The sequence below is a fragment of the Symphodus melops genome (assembly GCF_947650265.1).
Source record: "Symphodus melops genome assembly, chromosome: 13".
Classification (NCBI taxonomy): domain Eukaryota; kingdom Metazoa; phylum Chordata; class Actinopteri; order Labriformes; family Labridae; genus Symphodus; species Symphodus melops.
In genome coordinates, this window is record NC_136703.1 from 3,175,596 (window position 1) to 3,188,340 (window position 12,745).

The window sequence follows — 12,745 nt, forward strand, 5'->3', positions numbered from 1 at the left end:
GCGTCTTAAAACACCTCGAGCTGCTTTGACCTACAGAGACATCATTGTTATTCTGAACTCTGTGCACTCGTTGTGTTTCTGCGAGGATGAGATTGTCGATGTGGTGATTACTCCTTGAGCAGAGGTGGCACCTTTGTTGTGTTGCATTACAGAAAAAAAAAAGGACTCGTCCTTGATGTTGCAGCTGAACCCTCTGGCTCAGGAAGCCGTGTTCTCCTTTTAACCTTTCTTCATTTGATTAAGAGGGAAAACAGTGTTTGACCTGCGCTGTGGGGAGGCGGGCCGGCTGCTGGGATTTAGGCCAAAACAGCAGGAAACTGAGCGCAAGTAGAGGAGCTGCCAGAGCCGTGGGTGGTGAAGGTCCACACGCACACACATATCCACAAGTGTGTGTGCATGTCATTGTCAAAAAATGTTCTAACACCTGCAAGGATATACTCACTTTCTGCACATAGAAAACGCAAATATTCATGTTTATTGCATCATTACACAAAGGGAGAGGCATACGCACTCATTAATATACGCATGTACCGTATAGCAGTATACTCAGAGACGGTAATTATTAATGGACGTATGGCCTAACTTTCAGTCAACCTAACAGCAGGCTGCTGGAGCTGAGGCTGAGCTTTATGATTTATAGAGGAGAAATTTAAATCAATTGACATTAAAACATCTTTTCCCTGCTTCTTGACCAAGACAGGAAGCAGCAAATTAAAGCTTCTGTCAAATCATCAGCACTCATGTAAACATATTATAAAATACATTAATAGACATGATATGAACAAGTTTACAAACATGTTCATGTTTTTATAGATTTAAATCTGCATGCGACTGTTTTTGGATTTTGGATAATTCCAATGCTTAGATGTTTGTTTTAAGGCTATGTATCAGGGGTTATAAATATCACATTACAGGGATAAATCATCACTCGTTTGTTTCAACATAAGATGCTAAAACATTTTTTTTTTAAAAGGTAGTCTTGCAAATGATGACAAAATGTGTCAAATGCTAACCCTGCATCGCCGTTAGCTTCAAAGCACATTGATTAAGTACAACTTCATTTATTTTAATAACTGTTTTGAAGCGAGGATGTCAGAAACTTTATTTAAAAAGCTCAGAGAATGAAGAACGCCGTGTTATAAAATTACAGTGCGTCGAGAAACCATCTCCTAAATATGTAGCTGCGGATTTGATTGCGCCCTCTTGAAAAGTCCTTGAAAACAGATTAAACTCCCACCAGCTCGGCCGCGGTTCTTACCGTGCCTGACCTCTGACTCCCCAGTGGAGAGGAGTGTTGTAGAAAGTGAATTCTCTTATATAATAGATATGTACGGCATTGATCCCACACAGGTCGTTTCTCGCCCCCCCCCCCATCTTTTCTCTGGTGGCTTGAGCTTTTAAATGGCCTCCAGGTACTTTAAAGACATTTTAAAATCAATCTCCAGACTCCATTGGTATTCAATCTTCAAATGTAGCTGCTACACATAATGTAAGCACCCTGCATCACATAATGAACAGCACTGAGATTCAGAAGCTGATGCCACTGTTCAATTTTCCTAATGGGCTTCAAGAAAGCTGAAAATAAATTCAAACACATTTTACCTTCCTCTGTTAGAGTGGAGCGGTAACAACATTTATATTTAAATGTATATGTAGTAAGGCCATCCATTAGAGAGTATTAGTTAAATCAGTGTTGTAATGAAAATACACTTCTATTTAGGAGTGTAATTGAACATCACAGTAATATAAACCCTACTCTTTCTCAGCGCGTAAAAGAGGATGCACATACATCAGCCTAATTAGCATTATAATAGCGAGGGAGCCGCGCTCTGCTGCAGCCACTTTCTCGGCTGTTATGAAGCCGTTTCGAGAAGCTGAAAGACTCTTGAGAGTACAGTATGCACCCGATGCACCACCAGCCATCTCACACAGCCAGTGCCATTGACATTCAGAGGCTGATGCTGCGGGCTGCAGAGTCACGCAGCTTGCAGCATCTATTTTTGCAATAAAGATGCAAATACATGAATGTTAGAGTTGTCCCCTGTGATGACGTCGATCTGGAAGGCTGGATGGAAAAAAGGTTGCAAATGATGTTGTGGCCTCCAATAAAGAACCATCGTAAAACCCGCAAACAACATGTGAAAAATGTTTAGTGATGCTGCTTCAGACATTATCAGGGAGACAGATGTGTTGCATGTTGTTTCCCATGTGATCTGCTGAGCCCCGTTTTGACGGATGGAAATGTTTTCAAGCCCCCCACCCCTCCCATACTATTATACACATCAACATGCTGTATATCCATATACATTAAGTTTATATTCACTAAGTCCTCGTTGTTATGTACTTTATTGATTTGTCATGTGTGTATTATTTTAGTTTGAAAATGCAAAATAAAATATTATTAATAAAAAAAAACATACACTTAACACGCTGTCTCGCTCTTTGGTAAAACATTTCTAGAATTTTTTTAATTTATCTCATGCATTTACTACAGAATAGAAACTATAGTGTAACATACTAAAAGCAATTAGCAATTCTAATTGAGACTATAACAATAACTGTGACGTTCAGTGTAGATTCATTTTCAGGCTCACAATGTTTGCCATGCTTGAAACAGTGTGTTTTGTTTTTGTTTGAGTCTAAGTCAGGGCCCCTAGGGGTCCCCTGTCCCCCTTTTAGGAACCACTGACTCAAAGAATAAGGGGGAAGGTTATTCATTTAATCTGTAAGAAATCGTCGTGCAATCGTAAGTTCACGGCCAACAACCATCAAAGCTGTTTACATTGTACATTTTTCATTCAGTCTTTGTGATTTCTTATTTTAAAGAAGTTTTTCATTGGAGGGACTGGACAGAGGAGAGAGCAAGAAATCAGGGGGAGAAAGAGAGTGGGTAATAACATGCAGTGAAGGAGCCACAGGTGGGATTCAAACCTGCTTTGATGAGTATAGCCTTCGTACATGGATTGCAAAAATTAACCACTACGCCACTGTGGCCCCACATATCTCACATGTTACGCTACGCTCGTGTTTCTTTGTCAACACATTTGGTTTCTAGTAGTTTCGTGACACATTCTAATGTTATAATAACTTTGCTTGTTTATGCTGCCTGCTGTTAAACTCCAATATCTCTTTTTTTTCTTTTTCTATACATGACCGGAGGAAACATCTCCCTCTCCTTCTATCACCTCTGTAATTACCACATTGCATTTCTCAAACAAACAAACGATACTGCAGCGCACGCCCACAGCTATCTGCACCCTCGCACATTGTGGCTCCCTCTCTCTCTCTGTCACACACTCAGCCTCACATCAATCCCTCTCTTTATTCTCACAGTTTCTGAGTCTCTCACAAACACACAGAACCCCCCCCCCCCATGAAAAAACCTGGCCTGCTCATTAACTCAATCTGTGCTGATGATTTATTTTGTCACCCATCACACGAACAGAATCTCTCTTTCACTTTGTCTTCTGAACATTATTTCTCCCAATTTAATTTATATCCAGCTCCAGTGTCTTTTCCTGCTAAATGTGTCTGACTTGGTCACCACATTTGAACATTTTTTCAGACTTATTTGAAGCAATCATCCAACGCCTTCATGGCCTTAACAATGACAGTGTGTGGAGATGACTATTGTATTACCAGCAGATAGAGCTTTAAAAATCAAATGTTTGCCTTCATTAGTCAGGACAGCTGAAGAGAGACTGTAAGGAAGAGTGAGTGGGGGATGATATCAAGCAAAGTGCTGAGGTCAGATTCAAACCCACAATCACTGCAGAGAGGGCCGTCCTCGCAGGACACATCCTGTGTTACAACGTGTGATGTGTTGTGTTACTCATGCAAAGTAAATACATACCTGATAATTAACTCTTCCTGCTAATGACATGGTGAAATGGGACTCTTACGTTTTGTTTTGGATGTGTTTTCAAATGAACATCATGAGCGTTGCCTCAAATGCTTTCTCAAACTTAATTGTGGTCAATCTGGAAACAGATTCGGAGCCTTCTTACAAACAGCTACAATGCACCTGTCCATCAGTCAGACAAGCCACGCCCCTTATTATGAATAGCTCTCATCCTTCATCACATTAAAAACAAGTTATACAATAATTTCAACCCTCTTGAGCCGAGTGAGAACTGGACTGTCTGTGCTGTAAAACTTTGGAGCTGCAGTTTTTCATCCTTCTGCATCTGCTTCATTTTTTAACATGAAGGTTGTAGCCACTCGGTTGTTCACTGCTTTTCGGACTTAGTGCACATTATCATGAGTAGTGTTTTTTTTGGATGCTGATCAGAGGAGCTCAAGGACTGCTCTGTGTTGTAGATGAACAACAGTTGTTCTTCTGCACTTTATTCTCCTATTTGGAAAAGAAATGTGAATTAGATGTTTAATGTTTAATTGGATGTTAGCTCGATAACAAGTTGCATAAATTGTTGAGTCTTTGGCTGCGTTCTTGTTGCTACAGATACTCGTTTTAGATAGCCAGCGCTTCATCTCAGGGAGCTGACCTGAAAGTTTGACTGGCGCTACTTGGTGTCCTTATCTGGAAATAATCAACACCCTGCAGCCAATCAGGATCGAGTGTTCACCCAGCCCAAGGTATAACATTAGCAAAGCATCTGCTGTGTAGATTTAGTTAATTACTCGAATAAAATTATCTCCCATGCATCGTAATGGACTGCTAATGATTATCACATTTTCCTGTGGTCTCTAAATGCTTTAGACATTAAGCTCGAACTGTGCATGGATTTTTGCATTGTGGTCTTCAAAGCTAAGTAGGAAGAGACAGATTATTATAGCTGGGAGCATCTTCAGAGGCTGGGTCTCTTACACAGCAGTTTTTATGTCTCAGCTTTGAATATTATCAACTAAAGCGGGGCTGTGGGCATTGTTACCGGCTCCGGCTGCGTAATGTCAAATCAATACCTGGTGCGTTTCAGGTTTCACAAATGAAAAATACAAGCCGATTTGATCAATGTACAAGAGGGATGTATGACTGGAGGCTTGTACTGCTCCTGTTATACAAGACTGATCCTTAGCACAGCTTCAGTGTATGAACAGCAGAGGTTAATCTATGAACCAAGATAAAAATCACCCACTTAGCTGGTGCACGTTTGACTCATTGTTATTGACTGAATAAGCCGCACAACGCTATGATTAATAGAACTCTGCGCAAATTAAAACTGGAGGGAACTTGGACTCAGTGTAAAAATAGATTTGTAGCTATAAATACCGACAGTTTGGGACAAACTCTAAACTTCATTGACAATAAGTTGATGTTTTTTTCTTTTAGAAAGCAGGAAATCACGTAGTGCTGATTTAATTTTGGTTTGAGACACAGGCTCTCCCGAGAGGGAAAAAACACTTGGTGGACTTGTTTGAAAGGGAATTCTCACACATGATGAGAGGACGTCAATGTGATGCTCACAGTCTTGACAGTGCAGTCTTGTTTGGGTGCTGCTGTGACATTTGTTGGTGAATATCCAGAGTCATAATAATCAGTTTTCACCAAAGAAAGGTGAAGAGTGTTTTTTTTTTTTTTGTCTTTAACACGCGTCTCAAACACAAACAGGTGCGTCAGTACTGACCGCTTTGTTAACCTTGTCTCCGTTGTCTCTGTCCCCCTTCAGCCATGTTCACGGAGGTGCCTCATGATATGACGGCTCAGAGGGGGCAGGACGTGGAGATGGCGTGCTCCTTCAGAGGGGCGGGGACACCCTCGTATTCCCTGGAGATTCAGTGGTGGTACATCAGGAACCATGCGGACTGGACGGACAAACAGCCCTGGACAACCAATGAAGTGAGTTCATAACAGGCACTCTGCACACCTTCTGTAATCCTTCTTGTATCTGCAAATAAAGAGTTTGACAGGTCAGTTAGAAGGTTATTGCACATTAAATATTACCTTAATATCCCTTTGCTTACTTCTACTTTTATAGAGCAAAGCATTTTATGATCTTAATTCATGTTAATTACGTCCTAACTTACTATCAATAAGCTGTAATTAAACCCTTTAGACTACAGTTAGAGTAAGGTACTAATAAGCAGCCAGTATGCTACAAGTTAGCATTAGTATACTATTTAACAACTATTTAATGATGACTATTGTGTCCGTCATTTAAAGGGTTACTATAGTGAGTAATAACTAAGGGAATCTGTTTGCAAAAATGGAAATAATATTCATAGGCATGTTTTTCTAACTGCATAAAAACCTAAAGGTGTGTGTTTTATTTCCATAGAATAAGCTTTTTCTAAGTGCGGAGGGAGCAGGCTACCTTGTTACAAAGCCACGTTTCTAGACTAGCCCAGAACAGACTAAACAAAGACTGGTGGGCAGGAGGGAGAGAGGAGTGGTTAAAAGTTGGTTTTATTCGCTGCCTCTTTGCTAGATGCCATTTAGACCTACACACTGCTCCATTAAGCTTCTATTTATTCCTTCAAAGTGCATTAATTAGTTTTGGTCCCCTCGGGGACAGGAATAATCATACAAGGAGATGGATAATTTACACAACATTTTCCCCAGCAGTGTTTATCTATAATGTTCAGCAAACAATTCACATCATATCCAGCAGTCACAGAGCAACGTTAGCAATCATTTACAGTCATGTTTCTCTAATAGAGTGCATGCAGTATGTTTCCATTTACAGAGAACATGGAGATTAAATCCTCGTGTTTTTTCTTGTAGGTGGCTCCAGAGGAGGAAATGCCGAAAGATGCTACAAAGATAAGTGTGAGTTCATCGTTATCCACTGCTTATTGTGGTTTGATGTTACGTGACAAACATGAGGCAAAAAAAACCCCCTCTCATGAATACTTTTACACTTCTTGTGATGATGTGCAGATGTTGTTTTTATGGTTTATTACATGCAAGGATCAGATTTTCACTCGAAGCAGTGAGCGAGCCAGACGACACATCAACATGTTCCCTTCACCCTTGATGGGTTTTAAGAATAACGGTGTCAGCCAAAGAGCGAGCAGCGCCGGAGCTGGTGGGTGGTTAAGTGTCCTTCTCGAGGGGGGCACGGCCTGCACTGCATCATCTTCAGATTCTCATAAACGCCCCTGCATCTTTATGACTGCAACAGCACATTCAAGTGATAAACAGTGATGGCGACAGGCTGGGAAGTCAGCACAACTTTCTACATTCCCTCCGGTGTGCCTAGAGACTTTTAGTTGCTCACCCTGGCGTACTGTTTCCCAGAACAAACTACAGCAGGAACTTTAGGCAGCATCGCCATATTGTAACTCAAATGTGAACTTTTCCCCTCTCATTAGCTGCAGAAGGGAGTAGAGTGTAAATTATTGTTAATTATCTCTGCAACAAACCCCTCCTATCTCTAATTCTCCCCCCTGCCATTTAAAAAAACCCCTGTAAACCCAACACTTAAAGAGCCTTCTAATCCTGGGAACAAGATGTCGAGTGTAAACTTTTTGTATTATAAATTATTTTCAATCCAAAGTTGAAATATCTCCACTTAAGGTTCTTTACAGATATTGGGTTTGCATCGCAGGCTGTATTAAACATGGATGTAGTTTCAGGGATGGGTGAAGAAGTCGTAATGTGGAGGCGGCCATGTTAGAAATGCTTTTGAGCAGCTAACTTTAAATCAATCTAGAAACAGGTAAAGATGTGAAGATTTCTGGATAACAGTTCTGTGACCCGTTAAAGTGAATGTTTGAAACACTGTTCCTTCTACATCTTCTAGCTTTGTCCACTGAAAACATCCTTTTTAAGCCCGGACAACTGATTTTCAAGTTGTCGTGGCCAGGTAGATAATTTGGTATTTTTAGAAGCTGTGAATGTTTATTTTCCCTCAGATTATTACAGATGCTAAATTGCACTCTTTGATTCCACATTAGCACTTAAACATGAGTTTTGACATTCTACCTAACTGCAGATTCAGAGAAGGTATTTTTTACAAGGCAGACGAGGTCCCCTGTCTGACAAACTCTGATCCTTTTTTATGGTCAAATGTGAAAGAAAATGTTGGCAGTATTTGAGTCATGAAAAAATTAAACAATAGTCATCTGTATTGGAGTCCTCCAAGTATGTGACCCGGGTTTGAATATGACCTGTGGCTCCTTTCCTGCATATAATTCCCAACTTCTCTCTCCCAATTTTTGATTCTATCCACTGTCCTCTCTCTAATAACGACATAAAAATCCCCAACATAATCCTTGAAATGTTTTTATTTGACAACATTTGTATCTATATTGGCCTTAATTTGTACAATCAGTACATATCTAACATAAACAATTTAATGTAATATATGGCTATAATACACCGAATGTCCAAAGGCTTTAACATTTGTGACAGAAGGAAGAAAAATCAATCTGGCTAATTGCTCAATATCTACATTTAAAGCTCTGAATGAAAAACTGATAAGATACAAAGGTACAGATGTGCAATGTAAAAAATGTATTTAAATTTTTGTTTGTGCATGCAGATTAAAAAACATGAAGCATCTCCCCTTCCTCCCAAGAGTCTGGCTGCTGCTGATTCGCTGTAATGAAGGCACCAGCTGGGCTTTGGGTGACTGAGTGTGCGTGTGTGTGTGTGTGTGTGTGTGTGTGTGTGAAGCCGATCACTGCAGGCTCTACAGCTGGAAAATCATTATGAGCTTTCTGTATATAATGGATATTGGCTGTCATCCATACAGTCAAACAAAAACACAGTAGCTGCTCACATGTATGCCGACACAAACGTATGCACAATGAAACAAAACAGCACTGAGTGTCTATTTTTCACATACAGTCACACTCATACAAGGACCATCTTTAGCATACGTACTGTACCTCCACTGGCGTCACTGGGAGGAAGGTGGATGATAAAGGAAGTCGTATTTATATCTCTGTGCGTCACATCTAATGATGTAGCCTGAGACTGTAATGACTGCTGCGCTGTTAACTTGCAAAGCTTTTACCTCCGAGATGAAGTCTCTTCATACTTTCAAGGCCACAAATAGAAACTGTAAAGCAGCACCTTTGTCTGATAGTGCATGTCTGGGTGTGATTAGCTCAGAGAAGGCTGGGCTACACAACAGAATACATTTCAGAATCACACATATGCTGAAGTTCTCAAATCCTATTTTAGATCAAACTGTTAGCTCACTTTTAAACTGATAATAGCTGTACAATTGTCCAGTTCATTTTTAAGTATGCAGAGATCTTGAGTACGTTGAATGTTTTTAGAGACGTGCATTTCCAAAAATGTTGCTTAAATCAGCTTGTAGTATGTTTTGCGCCAAACAAAAGTTATTTCAGTTAACTTAGAAAAAAGAGCAGGTCTCGATTGTACTCTTGGTTATTTAATGTTGAAACCCCAAAAATCACAAGCAAGCACCTAGAATCATTTGGTGACAAGAAAGAACTTCCCTTTATACTTTAAACAGTATTAAAATAAAAGGAGCTTTCAATGTTTTATGAAAAACACTCAACAGGATTCTTCATACCCAGATCATCTTACTGTACTATGTTACTCTTTGACCTTCAACAAACACATCATTTTTGTTTAGTTGATAATTATTCGTCATGACAACGGTAAAAAGCAGCCTTTAGTTCTTAAATCACTCTTGAAGATGTTGGGGAAGAATTAAAGTGCATCATGGTACCACTTTAAAATGGAATATTTGGACACTGTGCATTCTACCATTCATATAGTTTATATATAGTCAAACCATTTAACAATTTTTGAATGTAAACCTATTTGTGTCAACGCCTATAAAAGAACAGAGGGATCAACAGTCATTTGATAAATGTGTTTATCAAGAAGACTGATAATAAAGGAAGACATTTCACTCACTCAGACTGTCAAATCGCTCCTCTGATTGCTTCTGTTAGTCATCTCACCATCTTCTCCTGTTGTCTTCCTCTGCCAGGTCGTGAAGGTCGTTGGAAGCAACATCTCCCACAAACTTCGCCTCTCCCGGGTCAAACCATCTGACGAAGGCATCTACGAATGCCGCGTCATCGACTTCAGTGACAACGAAGGCGCACGCCACCACCGCGTCAGAGCCTACCTGCAGGTGGTGCCGGAGAGCGAAGTCATCGACAGCACCCACCACGACAACTTTGAAGCCCTGGACGACACCAAGGAAGGTGTGCCATTCAAAGAGGGAGACGGCATGGAGCCTCACAGAGGCGCCAAAGAGCACGCTCACGGCCATCACCAGAACCATGGGCACCACCAGGAGAACGGCAAGCGTCCCTCTTCGCCAACCCACCATGGCCACAGCCACAGCGGGAGCGGTCAGCAGCACAAGGCGGGCAGAGAGCTGAGGAAGAGGGATGTGGACAGTAACCACAACAACAATGACTGCACCAATGAGCCGAGCTGTGCGCTGTAGATGATGGCTTAATTACACCTGAGTGGTTGATGACACAAGGATTCAACAACTTGATGTATGTCACAGCATAAAAAGCTATTCTTCCCACACAGAGTACAAATCCAAAATACTTAGAAATGTGCAGTATAGTTTATTCAACTGTGCTTGGAATGTAGCTTTTTGTTGCCGTGCATGGATCTGGGTTGGACTGCTCACCGTCTATAAAGCCTGGCTTCACGACATTCGGTAAAGGGGTGGCTGTTGTAGATTTAAGGAGCTCCTCTGTTTCCGTTTTCAGCACCAATGAAAAAGACTCTCGTCTTAGTGTCACCCCATGCTCTTCTGTACTTTAGACACTGTAAATCACACAGCCCTGCGCTCATGCCCATACTTCTTTCACTGCCTTACATTTTCATCTGATGCACCCTCGGAAAGAAGGAGACCATTTTACCTTTTGGAAATGGGTCCATGCTCAGTCAAAGAAAATGATCCTTTTATTCAGACGGTGCACTGAATGAAACTCAACTGTCAGCAGTTTTGTCCTTGATCTCTGGTCCAGTCGGATTCCTTAGCTCTTTACCAAAAGCACAAGCTTGGTTGCATCTTTTTGTGGATAAATCGACATGGATATGGTGAAAAACCTGCAAACAATAACTCAATATTTAATTCTGTTCACTCACAGGGATAAAATCTATCATGGATAAGTAAAGCCTCAGTTCCTTTGAGTGGAAATAAATACAATGGAAAGTGTGGCCTTTTTTTTTTTTTTTAACACATCTGAGCACAACTCAAACAAAGCACATCACAGTTTGTTATTACCACACAGTTCTTTTGAGCTTTTCACAGCCCCCTCCTCTTTGTGCTGCAGGTTCGATGCGTTCATGGTTGTTCAGGCTGAGAAAAAAAATCAATCACGTTGTTCCATTTGGACCGCCACCTGTTTGGAAAGCCATGAAAACATCAAAATCTGTGGCACTAAATTAAAAATCTGATTTGGTGTTCCTCTGAATCGACTGTGTGGCCATAAATCAACTGAAGAAATCCATCCATCCTGGAGCGAGTTACTTTTTGGGAAGAGCAGTGCTGTATTTCTACCCAGGCTTCGCTCTCTTACTCTGATGCTCGTCAATCATTTAAAAAGCCTCAATCCTCTCCACTACAAGCCTCTAATCCACTCTGTAAATATGACTGTATAATACGAAATAAAGTGAGTGCATGTTCGGTAATTTTCTTAAAAACTTTTTTCAACCAACCATACACAAAGCCAGTGTGCTAGTTAAGGATATTTCTGTTATTTGTTAGTTTCTGTTCATTTTTCAAACTAAAGTCCATTCTGTTTTAAACATCTTCTTTTTTTTTTTTTTTCATTTTTGAATGTCCTGTCATAAAGAGCTCTCGTTCGTCACTCGTTGCGTTGCTTTAGCGCTCTCCAGATGTGCTGTACAGACAGATGAATGACACATTCTCTTCATAGCTGCTCAGAAAAGGGGTTTCCCTTATGTATCTTAGTACTCAATCAGTGTTTCTTAAACTACTGAACTGTATGTGCAGGGCTGCCTACATGAGCATTACCATGTTATTAATGAGTGAGGACGTGGGAAGCTATTCATGCAGTTTTGGACGTTGAAAGTTTCAGAGGCCATTTTAATCCGGCCAACTTTATAGCCCGATGATAATCTCTTTGCTTTGATGCTTGTTTGAAATGTTGGACGATATCCCACTTTAAAGTAATCAAAAGGGACAAGGTACATGTAAGAAGCACACTGTATCGAGCCTGGAGCAGTGAAGCGAGAAGGAACGGGGAAATGTTGTTGATGTAACACTGAACATGGTGGTCGTTTCGCCTAAAATACAGTCTGCGTCTCAAGGCCGTGAGGGCTTTTACTTCCTTGCTGTGTTATCCATCAGAAGATCGACAGTGCTCATGTGCTTCTCGACAGTCCCTGTAAACTAAAAAGGATGTTGGGGTGGAGGGGAGGGGGATCAGTGGGTTTTTTTTTTTTTTTTACGTTTCAATGAGTAACTCTTTATTTAATGTTTTGTAAAGAAGAAATCACTGGTTTAAAAAAAAAAAGAGAGAAATGTACATTTCTTCTAGAATGTTTGGTCTCACACTAAGTGTATGGCTTTATCAAATGAAATAAATTGTATATGAAACACGAGTGAATTTTGGGTTGTTGTGTTTTTAGTGTGATTTACACCCATCTGTATCCCGCCTCATGTTGCATTACAAAGCTAGCCTCTTGTGTCCAGAGATTCATGCGCTTTGTTTCCTCTAAACGCTTACACGAGGAAAAGATCCAAACACAGTTCACTCACACTCTGGTCTGTTCACCTTTCTCCTCCAACATTACACTCGGGAAGGGAAGCGTTGTCATTGCCAGAGTGATTAGGACCTTAAACAAAACGAACGTGGCCATCAT

The 12,745-nt window shown here is 40.6% G+C and overlaps 1 protein-coding gene across 1 annotated transcript in view; it reads left to right on the forward strand.

The window, feature by feature from the left end:
- The window catches only part of vstm2la (V-set and transmembrane domain containing 2 like a), a 38,047-nt gene extending 25,672 nt beyond the window's left edge, over positions 1 to 12,375 (forward strand). Inside the window, exons 2-4 of the mRNA XM_079360522.1 lie at positions 5,628 to 5,797; positions 6,683 to 6,727; positions 9,876 to 12,375. Of these exons, the coding sequence (XP_079216648.1) occupies positions 5,628 to 5,797; positions 6,683 to 6,727; positions 9,876 to 10,343 (683 nt within the window). The 3' untranslated portion in view covers positions 10,344 to 12,375. The remainder of the gene's footprint in view (positions 1 to 5,627; positions 5,798 to 6,682; positions 6,728 to 9,875) is intronic.
- Positions 12,376 to 12,745: the final 370 nt, after the last annotated feature.